At 59.6% G+C, this 17758-nt stretch overlaps 2 protein-coding genes across 15 annotated transcripts; one reads left to right on the plus strand and one right to left on the minus strand.

Moving 5' to 3' along the window:
* Positions 1 to 41: 41 nt before the first annotated feature.
* Positions 42 to 3678, minus strand: CFAP119 (cilia and flagella associated protein 119). Of its 13 annotated transcripts, none has more exons than XM_074323004.2 (9): positions 3390 to 3673; positions 2991 to 3159; positions 2357 to 2422; positions 2065 to 2234; positions 1183 to 1529; positions 1029 to 1095; positions 861 to 956; positions 453 to 562; positions 42 to 271 (listed from the first exon to the last, which is right to left on the minus strand). In XM_074323004.2, the coding sequence occupies exons 1-8, from the start codon at positions 3520 to 3522 to the stop codon at positions 501 to 503; spliced, it is 1110 nt and encodes a 369-aa protein (XP_074179105.1). In that variant the 5' UTR covers positions 3523 to 3673; the 3' UTR covers positions 42 to 271; positions 453 to 500. The 13 variants fall into 13 exon arrangements, with proteins under 13 accessions (XP_074179105.1, XP_019572803.1, XP_074179104.1 ...); XM_019717244.3 differs by lacking the exon at positions 453 to 562 and having other exon boundaries at positions 1183 to 1299; positions 1459 to 1529; positions 2991 to 3022; positions 3319 to 3649; XM_074323003.2 differs by having other exon boundaries at positions 42 to 562.
* A 254-nt stretch (positions 3679 to 3932) lies between these two features.
* On the plus strand, positions 3933 to 15372 carry RNF40 (ring finger protein 40). Of its 2 annotated transcripts, none has more exons than XM_019717232.3 (20): positions 3933 to 4088; positions 4198 to 4401; positions 4801 to 4968; positions 5102 to 5243; positions 5873 to 6079; positions 6633 to 6754; positions 6877 to 7023; positions 7113 to 7187; positions 7912 to 8031; positions 8124 to 8303; positions 8467 to 8602; positions 9426 to 9547; positions 9639 to 10066; positions 10164 to 10281; positions 10412 to 10561; positions 10655 to 10867; positions 10936 to 11061; positions 11846 to 11986; positions 12102 to 12203; positions 14189 to 15372. In XM_019717232.3, exons 2-20 carry the CDS (start codon positions 4270 to 4272, stop codon positions 14363 to 14365), a joined length of 3006 nt encoding a protein of 1001 aa, XP_019572791.2. In that variant the 5' UTR covers positions 3933 to 4088; positions 4198 to 4269; the 3' UTR covers positions 14366 to 15372. The 2 variants fall into 2 exon arrangements, with proteins under 2 accessions (XP_019572791.2, XP_074179103.1); XM_074323002.2 differs by having other exon boundaries at positions 10655 to 10846.
* Positions 15373 to 17758: the final 2386 nt, after the last annotated feature.

Genomic DNA, 17758 nt, shown 5'->3' on the forward strand with positions numbered 1-17758 from the left:
TCTGGCCTGGCCAGGGAATCCCAGTGATGCTCGGAAGGGAGGACGCTGACGAGGCCGCTGTGGCCAAGCCTTTATTGGGGAAGCACTGGGAGTCACTTGGCCTTGCCCCTGCCTTTGCCTGGAGGTGGCCGGAAGGGCTGCTCCAGTGCGGTCAGCTTGCTGTTGAGCCTCTGCTCACTGGCCTTGAGCAACTCCTCTACCAGCTGTTGGAGCTGCCCCAGCTCCTTGTTCAGCTGGCGTTTGATGTAGGCACCAAGGATGGAAACCTGGCCTGCAGGGCAGGGAAGGAGGAGCATGTCAGGGGAGGTGCTGCCTGGGGCTGAAGGACTCCCTGAGCTGGGCAAACACAACTTCCAAGGCGCCCCTGGGGCTACCCCGGTGGAAGTGTTGCCTCAGTTCAGGAAATGTCAGCCAGCCCTTCTGAGAGAGGTGGGCAGAACGGCTGTGCCCACCTCTGTCTGCATTGCTGCTTAGCAGCTGTGTGACCTTAGGCAGGTGATTTAACCTTTCCATGCCTTAGTTTCCTTCCGTGTAAGATGTGGATAGTGACAGCACCTGGCATCTAGGATTGAGGGAGGATGAAAGGGTTAATATGTGTAAAATGGTTAATAAGACGGCTTGCCTGGAATGTAGTGTTGCCAGCTAACGTGCTGGCTGTTACTGTCATCAGTTCTGGGGCTCCTGCCTCACCCCAAGCAGCTGTGCTTTTATCTGTTTGTCATCCTGGACTACTGCATGAGGAATCATTTGCAGAAAGGACACCATGACAAAAACAGAAAGTCTGAAGTCCTGGTGTGGTCTAAACCCTTCGTTTTCCACCTGCCCGAGGTCAGAGGGGATCCTAGCCCCCAGGTGCTCACTTGGCTCTGGCTCTGGCTCTGGCGTGACAGCTGTTTCTGGTCCCCCCTCCTGTTGGGTGACTGCCTGCTTCTCCGCCTCCTCGGCTCCTTCTTTCTCTGCAAGCCAGAAGCAGGAAGAGGGGTGAGGCTTCACTCAGGCCCAGCCCTGGACCCAGCTTTCTCCCCTACCTGTCTCCTCTGGCAAGAGCTGGGGTGCCTGCAGCCCCAGGTATGTCAAAGACAGATCCAGCCGCACCTGGGAAGAGGAAGAGGGCAGCTGCAGAGGGCATCTGCACGGAGTGAAGGGGAATGAGGGCGGTCTCCGGGGCCCACGGCCCAGTACCTGGGGTGTGAAGACGTATTTATAGAGCTTGAAGTGACGGAAGTAAGTGTTAACCACATAGTCAGCTAGGGCCAGCAGCTGCTCCTCCTTAAAGAGGTCGATACTGAAAGGGGGGCGCTGGGGGAGGGACGGGGAGTTAGAGGACTTTGCTCCAAATCCCCGGCAGCCCAGGAGCAGGGGAGCCCACGTGGCCCTGAGAGGACGGGGAGGGTGACGAGCGTGAGACTGGGCTGAGCTAGTTGGGGGAGAGGCAGGGTTCAGGTCAGGGGAACTGACTCTGACTCCGTGGCAGAAAAGCACACTGGTGAAAGAGCGGTAGCATTCCTCCACGTTGCCCAAGGGGGTAGCTGGGAGGGAAAGCGAGATGTGACGGTCAGTCCCTCGGATGAGCATTCATTCATTTCACGCAACAGCTGCTGACTGAGCAGGAGCTTCAGAAGGGGACAAAGGGAGGTTTAAGAGCTGGCATGTTTCAGTGCGCTCTGCACATACTGAGTACCCACTAGCACTGTTCTGGGTACTGAACCAGACAGTCGGATCCTGCCCGTAAGAGGCTCATATCCTAGTGGAGTAACACAGTGAACCAAGAAATAAGTAATTCCAGCTCTTGGAAAGTATCCTGAAGAAAACCAGTGCTGGGGACAAGGGGGGAAAAGAAGAGCTATTTTACCGAGAACTGTTGTGCATTTACATACATTTCTCAAAACCGTCTCACAAAGTTAGTGTTGTATCCGTATTTTAAAGATGGAATAACCGTGGTAACTGCTAGTAACGGCAGAACAGAACCAGGTGGTAAGCCCCCTACTTCTGCTTCCCATGGTCGCTGTGCTGTGCAGCCGCCTCTTCCCTGGGCTCAAACCTCTGGTAGCTGCCTCCTCTCACCAACACAGGCCTTGTGGAGATCCTGGAGCAGGGCACAAGCCGCTGACGTCTGCTCCAGGGAGAAGCTTTGCTGGCGGCAGAAGATGAGAGCGTGGGAGAAGAGGTCCAGGGTGATGGCGTCCCGCAGGCCCCGCTCGTGGCAGCCTAACCCCAACAGCTCGGCCAGCACCCTCAGGAGGGAGAGCGGAAGGAGCGAGTGATAAGAGGAGCCCCTTCCAGGCGTTCCGCGTGCCTCCCCAATCCACTGGCCTTTCCCACGAGCAGGCTCCGCCCCCTCCCCCGCCCTCCGTACTCCCTCATAGCCTCGGTGTTGTCCGTCTTCTCCAGCCTGTGCATGGAATGGATGTCCAGGTACTTCCTGTCACAGGAAAGAGGAAAGAAGGTGTTGGTGGCCTTTATGCACTAGACGCATGGCAGGGCTAGAGCAATGGACTGGGAACCAGGAGACGCGAGTTTGAGGTGTGGCCCGCCCACTAACTTGCTGGGTAGACAAGCCACTTCCTTCTCTGGGCCTCACTTTTTCATCCATAAATACCGGGTGTGGCCTAACTGAACTCTTATGATCTTCTTCGGTATAAAGCCTAGGTTAGGAAGCTTGAGTTCTTGTCTTTGCTCTGTCACTCCCTTGTTATGACCTTGGGCAAGTCCCCTCTCCCCACCGTGCGCCTTAGTATCCCCATTGGACAGGACCCCAGGGTGGCTGTGCTAATCCAGCCACATCCTTAGGCTCCCTTCTTCCCACTCGCTCTTGGGCCTGGGGAGACAGGATGGCCGGCTTCTGGTCACCTTGGGTAATGGCATCACCGGGCCTCGGTCTCATCTATAAAGTGAGGATGCCCTAGCTGTTGGACAGGATTGTTGGGGGACCACTAAAGGAATAATGCAAGAGTGAAGTGGCACTTTCGCCCAAGGCTCTTCACACTCACCACATGCAGATCCGGGGCCGGGGCAGCGGAGGCTGCGGAGAGAAAGCGGATTGGACCCGGACCCTGATCCCTGGCCAGTCGCGAATCTCCAGCGGGCGTGAGAACTCGCCACCTCGCCTTCTCATCTTAAGGGTTATGAACGAGCAACGCCGGCGGGCCCTAAGTCCTACTGTTAATGAGCATTTTAACAATCCGGTCACACACTCGCCTTTTAACCGGGGCAGCCCAGGAAACTTCTGGAACGTTAGTAAACAGGACGACGGGTGGCGGCCCGCCGGGGAGCCCTTTTCATAAACATTCCTGAGCCACCACTCAGTCCCGCCCTCACCGGGAACAAGTTGGCTGCAGGATCGTCATCCGCTCTCACTGAGGCCGCGATCCCGGACTCGGTCCGCACACCTGTTCCCACACGCGTGGCCGATTCCCCCACTGAGCTGAGATCCTTCTCCGGATCCCGCCGTGGTTCGGAGGGCTGTAGCAGCTCCGACTGCATGCTCAGCCCCTGGCATAGGCTGGACTTCTGGCGGATCATTTGGCCACTGCTCCGTGCCGCACGCTCTGTCCTGCCTTGTCTGGATCCACCGATTCTCCCGCAGAACTTCCAAGGCCTGACGCCTTCCGCGCTTCAGCCAATCGACGCTGCGGAGAGGTCGGGAGCAGCCAATCCGCGGGGGGGGGCGTCTCCTTCGGGCTCAACCGTGACCGTTGCTAAGGGGCTCGGGGAAGAAGAGCAAGTGAGATGCTCTCGCCAATCAGTGAGAAGAGAATGCGCGTGCGTAGTAAGTGGCTAACTGCGCCCTTGTGCCTCTCTTCAAAGTTGCCAATTGGAGTGGCAGGCGCTGTCATTCGGGGTGGGCAGTGGGAGTGTGGTGTCAGTTACCATGGGAACTGTCTACTGGCCAATCACGGAGAGCAAGAGGAGGTGTTCTGGAAGAAACCAAACCAGACCCGAAAGGCGGGACAAAGAGCGACCAATAGAAACAGGAAATGAAGTTCCGTGACATCCGGCGCTACCTCTGGCGCTTGCGCGCTGTGCTGGGGAGCCCGGTGATGTCCGGTGAAGTCCAAGATGGCGGCCCTGGGCTGATCCTGCCGCCGGTGAGGGGCCCGGGGCCGGCGGGGGCGGGATTCAGCGGGTGTGTGCGGGGGAGGGCTGGGGCCGCGGAGCACGGGCCGCGTCCACATCTCTGCTTTCTGTCCTCGGCAGGTGACGGAAGGGCCACCTCCGCCTGCCTGACGTCCCTCGGGAGCCCCTGCGCCTCTCCTTGCCGCCGCGGCCATGTCTGGTCCCGGCAACAAACGCGCCGCCGGCGACGGGGGCTCGGGGCCCCCGGAGAAGAAGTTGAGCCGCGAGGAGAAGACCACAACCACTCTCATAGAGCCCATTCGCCTTGGGGGCATCTCTTCCACGGTTCGTGGGCTCCTGCCCCAGCCCTCACGACTTGCCAGAGTCCCATCACCGGGCTCCGTCCAAATCCTTTCCCCAAGTTTAGCAGGATCCACTTTCCAAAACACTCTGTGGACAGAAACCAAGGACACGACGTCTGCTTTCCGTTTACAAATAGGAAAACAGGCTCCTAGGACGTGTGTCTTGTCAGAGACTTCAGAGTTAGGAAGAGGCAGAAGCGGACGGCAGCACTCCTCCCAGCCTGGACAGGGTCTCTAGGCGCCTGATCATTTTTACTCTTGTTTAGCAGTTAGTCTGGGGATAATCCCCTCTCCCACCCATCCCATTCACGTCCCTTTGTCTCTCTGAGCTTGGTTTCTCGGACCCTGTTGACTCACCGTGGCTCCTTTGTTTCCTTGGTAGGAGGAGATGGACCTGAAGGTTCTGCAGTTCAAGAACAAGAAGCTAGCAGAGCGGTTGGAACAACGGCAGGCTTGTGAAGACGAACTCCGAGAACGAATTGAGAAGCTGGAAAAGCGGCAGGCCACGGATGACGCCACACTTCTCATTGTCAATCGCTACTGGGCCCAGGTGGATGCCCCTCTGCTTACCAAGACCTGGCCCTGATCAGCTGCCAATCCTCAGACTCCTCTGCTGGGAACAGAGTGTCATGCAGGGAAGCACCTGAGAGATTCATAACATTTTTGGTGCTTTTTCCCTTCAGCTGGATGAAACTGTGGAATCCCTTCTCCGACACCACGAGAACCAGGGAGAGCTGTCTTCAGGGACAGAGGTGGCTGGGACCCAGGAGGGGCCGACACGTGATGAGACCCCTCTCACCGAGCCAGGGACATCGGAACTGAGGGGTAGGGCCAGAGCCCTAGGGTCTCGGGAGCTTAATGAAGTTCCGGGGCAGGTCCTGAGAGGAGGGGACTTTAATATTAGGCTCCGGAATTCCGTGCCTCCCCTCCCACACAGGCACACAAAATTGATTTCACGTTTGGGCAGCAGAGTGCAGTGGTAAGAACACAAGCTTTGGCGCCTGAGTGACGTGGTTCATAGTGCAGATCGTGTTTTGACTCTCAGTTCAAAAGAGTATTAATGTTGAGTACGTGCCTGGCGCTGCTCTAGACTCAGAGGAGACAGAGATCCGCAAAAAGAAACGCTATCCCTGCCTTCAGGGAGGAAGTCATTGTAAACCACAAACAAGAAGGAGAGGGGCCCCTGAATGGGAATTGGAGTGTGTGGTTCTAGTTTAGATTGGGAAGGCCGAGAGAGCTTCCCTGAGGCAGAGATGTGGGAGCTCTATGGCCTTGGGGAAATGACCTCCTTGATCTCACTTGTTTCACTTTCAAGCTGGGGGTGACTGTTCTACAGAAATTGGTCGTGCTGGTTTAGTGAGCCATGGAGTGTTAAGGAGTGCAGTCTGGAAACTGGTGCAGAGCAGCAGTAACTGCTGCTGTTACCCACATGAGGGTCTGTCTGTCCCTCCCAGAGACCCTGCCCATGCCGCTGCGGCCCCCGCTCAGCGAGCCTGCCCTGGCCTTTGTGGTGGCCTTGGGCGCCAGCAGCAGTGAGGAGGTGGAGCTGCAGCTGCAGGACCGGATGGAGTTCTCCAAGGCGGCAGTGTCCCGTGTCGTGGAGGCCTCAGACTGCCTGCAGCGCCGGGTGGAGGAGCTCTGCCAGCGAGTGTACAGCCGAGGTGGGTTCTCTGTGCCCCACACAGAGCTGTCCATCACACTTGGCGTCTCCGTGATGTCCCTCAATGCCCCTAGTCCAGCAGCAGCCAGAATTCCCCAAGGAATAAGTCAGCCCTGTTCTGGGGAGGGGTTAGGTTGTAGATGGGCCTCTGGCCTTGATTCCTGAAGTTGAATTCTTAAAGAGATGGGGGGAGGAGTTGTGGATTCCAGTGGGGCCACCCCCTTCTGGCTGGATATCTCTTGAGAGCATTCCCCACAGACCTGGGTGGCCGTGGCTGGTCCACAGGCCTAGTAGCAAGTGCCCAGCCTGTGCAGGCAGACAGGCTTCTCCCAGCCTTAGCTCTGTCATTCTACCCTGAGCATTCTGAGCAAATGGCTCTCCTCTCTGAGCTGGTTTCCTCCTTTGTACAGTGGGGATAAAGACTCCTGGCTTTGTCGTGAGACATTGGCAAGACAGCTGGTGGATCACACCGGGCACATAGCTGACTCCGGAATGATTTAGTACTTTTCCCCACTGCCCTGGACTTGACTCTTACCTGAGCCCTGCCTTCCCAGGGGACAGTGAGCCCCCCGGTGAGGCGGCTCGGGCACGTACCCGAGAGCTGGGCCGTGAGAACCGGCGACTACAGGACTTGGCCACCCAGCTACAGGAGAAGCACCACCGAATCTCACTGGAGGTGGGAGTTGGGTTTAGGTGATGGGATTAGAACCAGGGCAGGGTTTGGGCCAGTTGGGCAGCCAAGGATCTCAGGGAGCCAAGTTTCTTCACCTAAGCACCTGCCCTCTGTTTGGTCCCCAGTATTCTGAGCTCCAGGATAAAGTGACATCAGCAGAGACCAAAGTGCTGGAGATGGAGACGACTGTCGAGGACCTGCAGTGGGACATTGAGAAGCTGCGCAAACGTGAGCAGAAGCTCAATAAGCATGTGGCAGAGGCCTTGGAGCAGGTGGGCTCGGGTGCCGTCCATGGCAGGGCCAGGGCTGGGCACCGGGCTGGCCCCTCCCCTCCACGCTCACCCGTCTCTCCTCTCCACAGCTCAACTCTGGCTACTACGTGTCTGGGAGCTCATCGGGCTTCCAGGGGGGCCAGATCACACTCAGCATGCAGAAGGTCAGCACTGCCTCCCATCCCCTTCCTCTGTCCTTAATATTCCCCATAGAATTAAGGACAGACCTCCAGCTGTGGTCTTGGAGGCCCTTCCCTGCCACTTGAGCTGCTTTGTTTTATTCACACACAAATGTATTTAGTAAGTAATTGCTGGGCGCTCAGTGACAGGCACTCTGCTGGGAAGCAGGCATAGTGGACAGAATCAAAGCCGTCATGGAGCTTAGCTTCTAGTTAGGGGAACTGGCAAGAGGCAAGTAAGATGTCTGTTGGTTACAAGTAGCACAAAGGAAAAGGATAGGAAAGAGGTAAGTGGAAGTAGGTTAGAGGCAACTGGACTTCTTAGCTGGGGCTGAAGCAGAGGCTTGCTGAAGGTGCATTTAACCACTGTCTCATTCCTCATACTGCCTTTGCTCTCCCATCTCCGGGCTGTTGCATATTTTCTTGGTGCCGTGGAGGTCACTGTGCCCTGTTTCCTTTGTGCTTCAGCTTCCAGGAAGGGCTCCCTGACTCCTGTCAGTTACAAGCCTAGTTCCCAACACTAAGCATGCAGTTTCAAATTTTCTCCCATTTGCCTGGGAGCTCTTAGGAGCGTGCCTGGGTCGGGCTTGTCCCTGGAGCTTCAGAATGTGTCATTGCTACGTGTAGGGGAGCCTGGGTGGGCTCATGGTGGCGATGTAGGGGAAGCATGCCTCCTGGCCTGGCCCCCACAGCCCTTCCTGCCTTCCAGTTTGAGATGCTGAATGCGGAGTTGGAGGAAAACCAGGAATTGGCCAACAGCCGCATGGCAGAGCTGGAGAAGCTACAGGCCGAACTTCAGGGGGCTGTGCGGACCAATGAACGTCTCAAGGTGAGCTGCACTTGGGCGGGGAGGGCCTGAGCCCATAATAGGGGCTGAGCCTGACCCTCTTGCTGCTCACTGCGGGGCGTCCCTGCCCGTAGGTGGCCCTGAGGAGCCTGCCAGAGGAGGTCGTGCGGGAGACGGGGGAGTACCGCATGCTTCAGGCCCAGTTCTCACTGCTGTACAACGAGTCTCTGCAAGTGAAGACGCAGCTGGACGAGGCCCGGGGGCTGCTGCTGGCCACCAAGAACTCCCACCTGCGACACATCGAGCACATGGAGGTGTGGCCCTGGGACGGGAGGCGGGGAGGATGCCAGGGTAAGGGCCAGACCCTTGGGTCAAGGCCAGGGGTCCCTGGAAATAAATGCTGAAGCCCTAAGGCGTGAGGTGGGGGCCTGCCCAGGGCTGAGGGCTAGCGTGACTCCTCCATGCTTCAACCCGCAGAGCGATGAGCTGGGGCTGCAGAAGAAGCTGCGCACAGAGGTCATCCAGCTGGAGGACACGCTGGCCCAGGTACGCAAGGAGTACGAGATGCTGCGCATCGAGTTTGAGCAGAACCTGGCGGCCAACGAGCAGGCGGGTACGTGGCCAGGGCAGGTGGAGGGGGGCCACCTGGGTTGCCGGGCCTGGTGCGGGCCCTGCTTCCCCAGACACAGGAGGCTAAGCCCTGTGGAAATACACCCTGCTGCCCAGCTCCGGGGCAGGCCTGGTGAGGGCCACACCAGCTGAGGCAGATGATGGAGCTGGCCTAGTCAGGTCACGAGCTGTCAGCTGCCAGCTCTGGCTCTGTTTCTTGGGCTTTCCGCTGTCTCTTGGAGATATTGGTTCCCTTTGCAAAGATTTAGTGACCACCACCTGTGAGCACAGGTGTTCTAGACGTTGGGATGTGTACCAGTGAAGAAAACACGAAACGCCGCTGGCGTGGAGAGTGTTATGCGGGGAGCCAGGCCATAGAGAAGAAAAAGTAACCTGTACGTTAATGACAAATACACCACAGAAAATAAAGTGGGGAGGGAAGATAGGAAGTGTCAGGAGAAAGAGTGTTGCGATTTGGGGTGGGGAAGCCAGAGAAATGTGTGACCGAGAAGGTGACATTTGTGTAAAAGTCAAAAAGTGGATGATTTATTTTGTGAATGTTACAGTTACGTGCTTCTTTGAAGGACGTTTGGAAGAATTTAAAAAGTCTGCATTAGCAGAAATAACGTAGACAGTGTTATTTCAAGTTCTTTTGGGGTGAGTTTCTTCCAAGTCTGTGTTATTTACTTAGATGAGCTCACTCTCTGTAAGGCCTCAGTTTTTCCTGTCAGAATGGGCGTGATGGCTCTGGCTCCGCCTGTCGCCCCACTGAGGAGCTGGGCCCTGACTTGGGGCCCGTCTGACCTTCGTTCCCAACCCTGCCCCAGGGCCCATCAACCGGGAGATGCGCCATCTGATCAGCAGCCTCCAGAACCACAACCACCAGCTGAAGGGCGATGCCCAGCGATACAAGCGGAAGCTGCGGGAAGTGCAGGCTGAAATCGGCAAGGTGAGGAGGCTGCCTGGGAAGGCCATGGCTGCGCCCCGGGAGCCCCTGGGAGCCCAGGCACCTCAGCCCCATTATCTCCTGTTCCCTGCAGCTCCGAGCCCAGGCTAGCGGCTCTACCCACTCCATCCCCAGCCTGGGCCACCCAGAGGACTCCGGCCTCAGTGCTCCAGCCCCAGGGAAGGAAGAGGGTGGGCCAGGCCCTGTCAGTGTTCCCGACGGCAGGAAGGAGATGGTGTCCGTGCCTGGCGCCGCTGTGACACCCTCCTCCGTGAAGAAGGAGGAGCCAGTGCCCCCTGAGGACGAAGCCCAGGCTCTCACTCCCGGGGCCCAGGGCCCCTCCTCCCGGAGCCGAGAACCCGAGACCAGGCCCAAGCGGGAGCTTCGGGAGCGGGAGGGGCCTGGCCTGGGGTCCCCCTCTGTAGCCTCAGCGCTCTCAAGAGCCGATCGGGAGAAGGTCAAGGTCGAGGAGGCCAAGAGGAAGGAGTCGGAGCTGCTGAAAGGCCTCCGAGTCGAGCTCAAGTGAGGCCCCAGCCCTGTTCGTCCTGGGCCGTGCCGGTGGCCTGCAGCCTCCTCGCGGGGCCTCCTCCTCACGGGGCCTCCTCCTGTGCCCCCTCAGGAAGGCCCAGGAGAGTCAGAAGGAGATGAAGCTGCTGCTGGACATGTACAAGTCAGCGCCCAAGGAGCAGCGGGACAAGGTGCAGCTCATGGCGGCTGAACGCAAGGCCAAGGCCGAGGTGAGGGCAGCAGGGCCTGGCCTGGGCGGCGGCGGGAGGGCTGTGGACAGGCTGCCTGGGGCCGGCTGACCGGAGCGGAGCCCGAGGTCACCAGGAGCGTGACAGGCCAGCCCCCGTTCTGCTGCTGCAGGTGGACGAGCTGCGGAGCCGCATCCGGGAGCTGGAGGAGCGGGACCGGCGGGAGAGCAAGAAGATCGCCGACGAGGACGCCCTGCGACGCATCCGGCAGGCGGAGGAGCAGATCGAGCACCTGCAGCGCAAGCTGGGCGCCACCAAGCAGGTGCGGCCCTGGGCCTGTGTCCCCCTGCGCTCCGCTCGGCCGTCTGTCCTGGGGTCCCCGTGGCCACCTGCCCCCCTGTGCCTCCCACTGCAGGAGGAGGAGGCTCTGCTGTCGGAGATGGACGTGACGGGCCAGGCTTTCGAGGACATGCAGGAGCAGAACGGGCGGCTGCTACAGCAGCTGCGGGAGAAGGACGATGCCAACTTCAAGCTGATGTCCGAGCGGATCAAGGCCAACCAGATCCACAAGCTTCTGCGCGAGGAGAAGGACGAGCTGGGCGAGCAGGTTCTTGGCCTCAAGTCGCAGGTGCGGCCCTGGGGCTGCAGGGTGGGGCGGGGGGGCCGGGCCCAGCACTGACGCCCTGCTGCCCGCAGGTGGATGCCCAGCTGCTGAGCGTGCAGAAGCTGGAGGAGAAGGAGCGGGCCTTGCAGGGCAGCCTCGGGGGCGTGGAGAAGGAGCTGACTGTGCGCAGCCAGGCGCTGGAGCTCCACAAGAGGAAGGTGAGGCGCGGCTGTGGCCGGGCGCCAGCGCCTCCTGTGCTCGCCCCTCGGGCTCAGGACGTTCCTGCCTGGTCGCAGGGCAGTTGTCCTGCACGGGTTTTGTTACTGTCCCCCTTCCAGAGCGAGGTCAGACCCACACCCTGACTCCTGCGTCAGTGGCTGTAAAAGGGGTGCTGACTCCCGCCCCGTCGTTGTAGTACCTTAGGAAACGTCTCGCTTTTGGTAAAGGCTTAAGGTGAACACTGATTTTGTCTTTCCCTGCTGGGCTTTTCTCTCCTGCTTCGTTCATTCCTTGCTTCATGCGTTCTTCATTCAGTCTCACAGACAGATGTTGTAGTTCCATACAGCAGGCCCAGAACCAAGTGCTAAGGACACTGGGAACAACAGAGTGAGCGTGGGGACTTCCAGTCTTGAGGGATGGATAGCAAGCCAGTAATCTGGCAGATAAAGTAACTGTATTACCTATCACGCTCAGTCTTACGAAGGAAACTAAGGTGCTGGGAAAGAAAAATAGGAAGAGACCTTGGAGCTGAGGCCTGAGGAGTTGCAGGAAACAAGTGTGCGTGTGGGGGAAGTTGGGAGCAGAGGGGACGGGACGGGGCGAGCGTGTGCAGGGGGGGAACTGAGTGTGCGCATAGAGAGGCTGGGGGAGGGGAGCGGCCATCCTGGACCTGATCCCCAGAGCAGGAGGCACTGGGACGCTGGACACAAGCTGTGGACGTGGCACCATGTGCCTGGCTCCCCGGCTCAGGGGATGGCACCCTGTCCCTCTCGCCCGCCTCAGGCTGTGGAAGCAGCCCAGCTGGCCGAAGACCTGAAGGTCCAGCTGGAGCACGTGCAGACGCGGCTGCGCGAGATCCAGCCCTGCCTGGCGGAGAGCCGGGCTGCGCGTGAGAAGGAGAGCTTCAACCTCAAGCGGGCTCAGGTGTGTGCGTGGGGGTGGGGGCGGGGGCGGGCAGGGCGGCCCGGTCCCTGCTGTGGTCTGGGCGGGCTGCGGGCTGCAGACCCTCGCCCTTAGCCTAGCCCCCCCACCACTTCAGGAGGACATCTCCCGGCTGCGGCGCAAGCTGGAGAAGCAGAGGAAGGTGGAGGTTTACGCAGACGCCGACGAAATCCTCCAGGAGGAGATCAAGGAGTACAAGGTGCGGCTGTGGGCCGAGCGCTGCCCCGTCAGTGGGGGCGTCTTAGATGGGGGCTGGTGGAGATAGTGGGTACTCTGGGGAGCCCAGAAATAGGGGGTCCCCGTTGTGGGGAATCAGACAACTGATCATGGATCATACATGTACTGGTGTGGCCGGGCGACAGCCAGACCTGGGGTCAGAGCTCTGGAAACTGACAGTGTGCTGGAGGAGGCAGCCCCCTAATTCTCCTACCTGAGTAATGAGCAGCATGAGGACAGAGGCCAGGGGCTGTGGGAACTCAGGGGGGACCTTAACCCAGTCCTGGGGTCAGCAGACTTCTGAAGGAATCGTGGAGGAGGAGTCAGAGCTGGCCATGGGGAATGGGAGCAAGGGGCTTTCTGCAGCGGGGAGGCCTCGAGCTGAGAGCCGTGCTGGGGGACAGAATGTGGGTTCTGTGTCAGGTGGCAAGCCTGGGCGTAGGCAGTGTCAGGTCCTGAAGGGTGTGGTAAGGCAGGATGAGGTGCTGGGCTTACCCTGTAGGCAGCGTGGACATGTGAAAGGGTTTTAGACCCGAGAGTGACGTGGTCCGGTTTGCTATTGGATTTGGGCGAGAGGCGGGGAACCTGTTACGCTGTTGGAGTCAGGGCGGAACCTGAGAGGAGCTAGTCCAAGGTGTTAGAAACCAGTAGAGGGGTTCAGGAGGTAGTGAGGAGGCACGAGTGCCCGGGCTCAGGGACAGGCTGAGTGCCACGGAGGACGCCTGGTTCCTGATGTGAGACACTGGGTGGGTGATAAGCGGCACCTGGTTGGATTAGGAAGGCTGCTGAGGGGTGGGGGCTCGGGGAGGTGTTCAGAGCGAGGGGCCTCTGGGACTTGTGGCAGGCTGTCTGGGAGCCACTCAGAAGCAAACGGCTGGTGTGGGGGAATGGCTTGGGGACTGCCTGTCAGCAGAGGGAGCGGGAGAAGCGAAAGTCTGTGGCATGAGAAGGGACAGGGCTCCTCCCTTAGGGACCTCAGAGCTTAAACGATGAGCAGAGAAAGAGAAGCAGGAGAGTGACATAGAGGGAGTTGATGGGGGAGAAGTTCAGGGAGACGGGGATGGGGTTGGGGTGGGGGGCTGTCAGCACCCAGAGGCAGGTGGAGTTAGGGAGCGGCGATACCCAGCCCCTTGGGTTTGGCGTCTTGGTAGGAATGGCTGTGCCCACTCAGTAACTGGAGCAAAGAGAGGGTGGAGGGTGGGTCAGTAAATAATAAACCTTTGGAAGCACTTTGGCCTTGAAGGAGCAGAGGCCGCAGGAGGCAGCCACGGGGAGAAGGGAAGGGTTTCTTGAGAAGGGCCAGACGTTGGAGCCTGTCAGATGCTGGTGGGTAGGGTTCCTAAGAGTTCAGGAGGAAGGGAGGGGCGGTGGGCGGGCTGAGACTCCAGGCAGACAGCAGAGGCGGAATGCTGGCGAACGCTGAACTGAGGGAATTCCCATCTGGAGTTGGCAGTGAGACCTGGGGGCCCGTGGCAGGTTTCAGGATAGGACTGGAGATTAGGGAGACCTCCAGGGACCCAGAGCAGGATCTCTGGCAGCAGAGAGAAGTTCCCCAGAGAATGGGCCCAGTTGAGGGTGGACATAGCCTATTCCTCGTGGCACTGCCATGCCCGGCTGAGTAGACAGTTGGCTGAAAACAGGATTGGGGTTTTTCCAGAGGAGGCCAGAGTGGGAAGCGGTGAAGCCCTGGGGCAGAGCAGCCTAAGCTGAGCCAGTGGGTCCTTGGCCTTGAGAGGGACACGTGACCACGGCCCAGCGCGGCCCGGTTAGAATCCACATGCGCTGTGGAGCTTCGCGTGCAGCCTCTGAGTCTCGGCTTCCTCGTGGCGGGGGCTCGTCCTCTCCTGGGGTTATGGCAAGAATTAGGTGCTTTCCACTGTGCGGTGGCTTCGCCCGGCCACCTGCTGTCAGCTTGGGGTCTGGGCACAGGCAGGATTGTGCCCCAGCTGACGCCTTTGCCTGACCCAGGCGCGGCTGACCTGCCCCTGCTGTAACGCCCGCAAGAAGGATGCTGTCCTTACCAAGTGCTTCCACGTGTTCTGCTTCGAGTGTGTGCGCGGCCGCTATGAGGCCCGCCAGAGGAAGTGCCCCAAGTGCAACTCGGCCTTTGGCGCCCACGACTTCCACCGTGTCTACATCAGCTGAACCTGTAACTCGGGGACTCTGGCACCCATGGACACTGGGGGCTGTGCCCCCAGCCCCGCCCCACCCCACATCCAGTGACCCCCACCCTGTGCTCTGTGGGCCCAGCCACTCCCCACCTAGTTTTTGGGGAGCTCCAGAGCACACTAGTGGGAGTGAGATCAGCCCAGCTTGGTCCCACCTTTCCCCACAAGTCAGAGCTGCAGCCCAGGGGACACCTACCCTGCAGGAAAGGTCTGCTGTGCAACATCGGAGGGGCCCAGAACCTCCCGTGGAGCTTCCTGGAAGCCGCTCCGTCCCTTCTCCAGCTGTCTCTACAGGTCCATCCCAGCCCTTGGGGAAGTTCCCCAGGCTGTGACCTCATGAAAGAGGAGGCTCGCCGCCTGCTTACACACCCATAGTGAGGACCAGGGGTGGGCCAGGCTCCCAGACCTGTGCTCTGAACCCAGGGAGACCTTCACCCCCGGCCCCCCAGGCCTGGGCAGGGCTTCCCTCCCGTGGAGTTCTGTGGGCTCTTTGGTCTGGCTCTTGTGTGAAGGGCTGAAAGGGATACCCCTGGCGGGGGGCAGGGGCAGCATCCTCTTCCTCTGGGAGGCTATGATCGCTGGTCACCTTGCCCGCTTTTTAGGAGTGTGAATCAACAGTTTCTATTCGAATCAGGCCCTTCCTAATCTCTCCCGAGCCCACTCCCCACCTCATGCTTCCCAAGGTTCCAGTGGGTCCCCGCCATGACCCTGCTTTCGTTCTGGTGGCCTTAGCTACAGAGGAGGCAGGACTTCCCGGGAAGGGAAGGGACAGCCTGGCCACTGGGCCAACTTCCGATCATTCCAGTAGAAGAGCTTCACCTAAGCCTGTGACTGAGCTTGTCTACACGATGCTTCTGGGTTCCCTGCCCAACCCAACCCGCACCGCGTGGTCCTGGAAGGTGGAGCTGCTGACAGGTGCAGGGCCCGTTCGGACCCTGCTCTGGATGTGTAGGCTGTATGCTATGAATAAACGTCCAACCCTCAGCTTGGTGTCCTGCCCTAAACGTGGGCCTGATTTAGCTACTGCACCTGTCCCGAGCTTACCCCTGCTGGCTGGCGTGTGAACCTGGACCGCCTGTGCGGATGAGAGACCCCGCTCCTGCCCAGTCCAACACCTAATTACACTCAGTGCTAACGACTGTCGGATTCCGGCTTGCGCTGGTGGGAGGAGCGTTCTGCCGGGAGGAGGCATTGCCGTCACTTTGGTGCCAGCCGGCGCCTCATCCTACTAGGGAAGGGCTGAGGCTCCCCATCCCAATAGACCCGCCAGCCCACTCCGCGCAGGCACGCCACGCCCCCGACAGTCATTGGCTGTTGGGAGGCCGCGAGATGCACCCTGGGAAATGTAGTCCCTTATTAGTAACTGGCAACAAGGTCCTCGGAGGGGAGAGCCGGTTCCCCGCTGTGCTGCCCACGGGTGGGCCTGGACCCAGTCTGCGGGCCGTCCCTACCCAACGGCTTCGCCCGCCCCTCCCGCGCGGACGGATAGATTGGCACGCCTCAGCCTGTGGCTTCATTGCAACTTGTGTCGACCACTGACTCTTCCCCTTGGGCAACCGAGTGTCGAGGGCTGTTTCTGGGTTCCCCGCGCCGTCGGGTCCCCAGAGAGAGCCGTTACCGAGGCTGTACTAGGGCTCGCACTGGGGCCGGTGCTGACCCGGGTTGGTGGCGGAGCTGGCATTAGCCGCGGGCTTAGCTGCAGGCGCGCTTTCGCGCGGCCCCGCAGACTTGGCGGTCGCGCCCTCGCAGGGTCTCGCGACCTTGTCCATCTTCGGCCTCCACCTGGCGCTCAGGATTTCGGAGGGGCCGCATCGGCTGGACCAGGTCGGACTGGAGACGGACACGCGGGCTCCAGTGACATTCTGCGCCGGGCTGGCGGTGGTGGGCACGCTCAGCGAGGGACGGGCTGCGGCGGAGGATGGCATTAGCCTCCAAGGCAGTGTGTGTGGCCCGGGGCAGCGGTAGCAGGGCTGGTGGGAGAAGCAGCATATCGCATCATAGAGAGGCGGCCCGGCTCTAAAAGGAGCCCGGACCCCGGACCGGCGAGTGGTCAGCCAATCCTCTGTGAGTACCACCCTCCTTCCTGTGCGTCACCTCCACGTGGGCTCCTTAAGTAAATGCAAGTTACTACGCGGTTACCTCCCCAAGCATCTTCCCCTAGGCTGGTCTCCATGTCCACAGCAGCTCAGAACGCCTGTGGGTCCTCGTACTTTAAATAAAGTAGGCCAAGGGAGTGGGGTAAAGACGGCAGGATTTCACTGGTAGGAGCAAGCAGCGATGCCACGGGAAGGACAGAGCGAACTCCATAAACACGTGTGCAAGGAGCCCGCCTGCTGCCGGGAGGATCTCCCTTAGGGATCCGCAGGCCCCTCCAGCCGGGAGGTTTGACCTCTTACAGCCCAGGGTCCTCGGTGGCTGTAAAACCCTGGTTCCCAAGGATGGGCAGGCCAGAACTGGACCAACGCTGACCTTGGCTGACCTCTCAGGGGTGAGCAGATGTTGGCCTCGGGGTTGAACATGACTGGTTCAGCCAGACCTAGGAGTACTCTGATGCCCCGCAGGTTCTCTTGGACATGTAACTGACCACTCTCCAGAACTTTCCTTGGGCCCTGTGGTGCTGCACTCCCCTGGTTTTCCTCACATTTACTATCTTCTGCTGGTCCTCTCCCTCCACCCATAAGCTAGACTCTCTCCTTTCTACTCTGCCACTACTCCTGGATGTTTATCCACGGCCATGGCTGCAGCCAAGCTGCTAAGGCCCAACTCCTCCCCCAGCTCTTTCCTGAGGTCCAGACCTGGACAAACCACACCATTGGGGAATGGGGGATAAAATCATGCCACTGTCCTTAAAACCCCCAGTGGGGCCCTCTCCGTTAGCTCCTTAAATAAGGGGCTCCACTCTGGCCTCTGCTCTCGACCTTCCTTCAATCCCCAACCCTCTATGCTTTACACCCACACCCACTGCTAGGCACCCTCTATCAGCACCCCCACCCACACACATACTATTTCCTGTTTCTCCACCCTCATCCCTTAGGTCACTTCCTCCAGCCAGTTTCCTGACCCTCTGCTGTGGCAGGCTCCATGGCCAGGTCCTCAGCCCCTTCTACTAAGTCTGAACACATCCCTGGCTCCAGCTGTCGTCCCCTTGCTTTACTGAAGACTCCTCCTGAGTTGGAGCCGGTTCATGTACCTTAATGCCCCCAGGGCTGGGAATGCAGGGTATGGGGACTAGCCTTCACTCCTCTCCTCTCCATAAAAGGCACGTCCTCTGCCCTTCCCCCACCCCCTGCCCTGCTTCCCAGTTAGTTAAGGAGAAAGAGAGAGCCCACCTAGGAGTCTGGGTGGGAGAATCGGCCCAACGGGGGCAAAG

Source organism: Rhinolophus sinicus, chromosome 10, assembly GCF_057876585.1.
Source record: "Rhinolophus sinicus isolate RSI-liver-muscle chromosome 10, RSI-T2T, whole genome shotgun sequence".
Taxonomy (NCBI): domain Eukaryota; kingdom Metazoa; phylum Chordata; class Mammalia; order Chiroptera; family Rhinolophidae; genus Rhinolophus; species Rhinolophus sinicus.

Excerpts from the sequence above, each read along its gene's own strand:
- RNF40 (XM_019717232.3), top strand. The coding sequence starts at position 4,270 with ATGTCTGGTCCCGGCAACAAACGCGCCGCCGGCGACGGGGGCTCGGGG. Across the intron at positions 5,244-5,872 it reads AGGGACATCGGAACTGAGGG|AGACCCTGCCCATGCCGCTG; the intron begins GTAGGGCCAGAG and ends TGTCCCTCCCAG. Across the intron at positions 11,987-12,101 it reads TCAACCTCAAGCGGGCTCAG|GAGGACATCTCCCGGCTGCG; the intron begins GTGTGTGCGTGG and ends CCACCACTTCAG.
- CFAP119 (XM_019717233.3), bottom strand. The coding sequence starts at position 3,522 with ATGATCCGCCAGAAGTCCAGCCTATGCCAGGGGCTGAGCATGCAGTCG. Across the intron at positions 1,530-2,064 it reads TCTCCACAAGGCCTGTGTTG|CTACCCCCTTGGGCAACGTG; the intron begins GTGAGAGGAGGC and ends TTTCCCTCCCAG. Across the intron at positions 957-1,028 it reads GCTCTTGCCAGAGGAGACAG|AGAAAGAAGGAGCCGAGGAG; the intron begins GTAGGGGAGAAA and ends TCTGGCTTGCAG.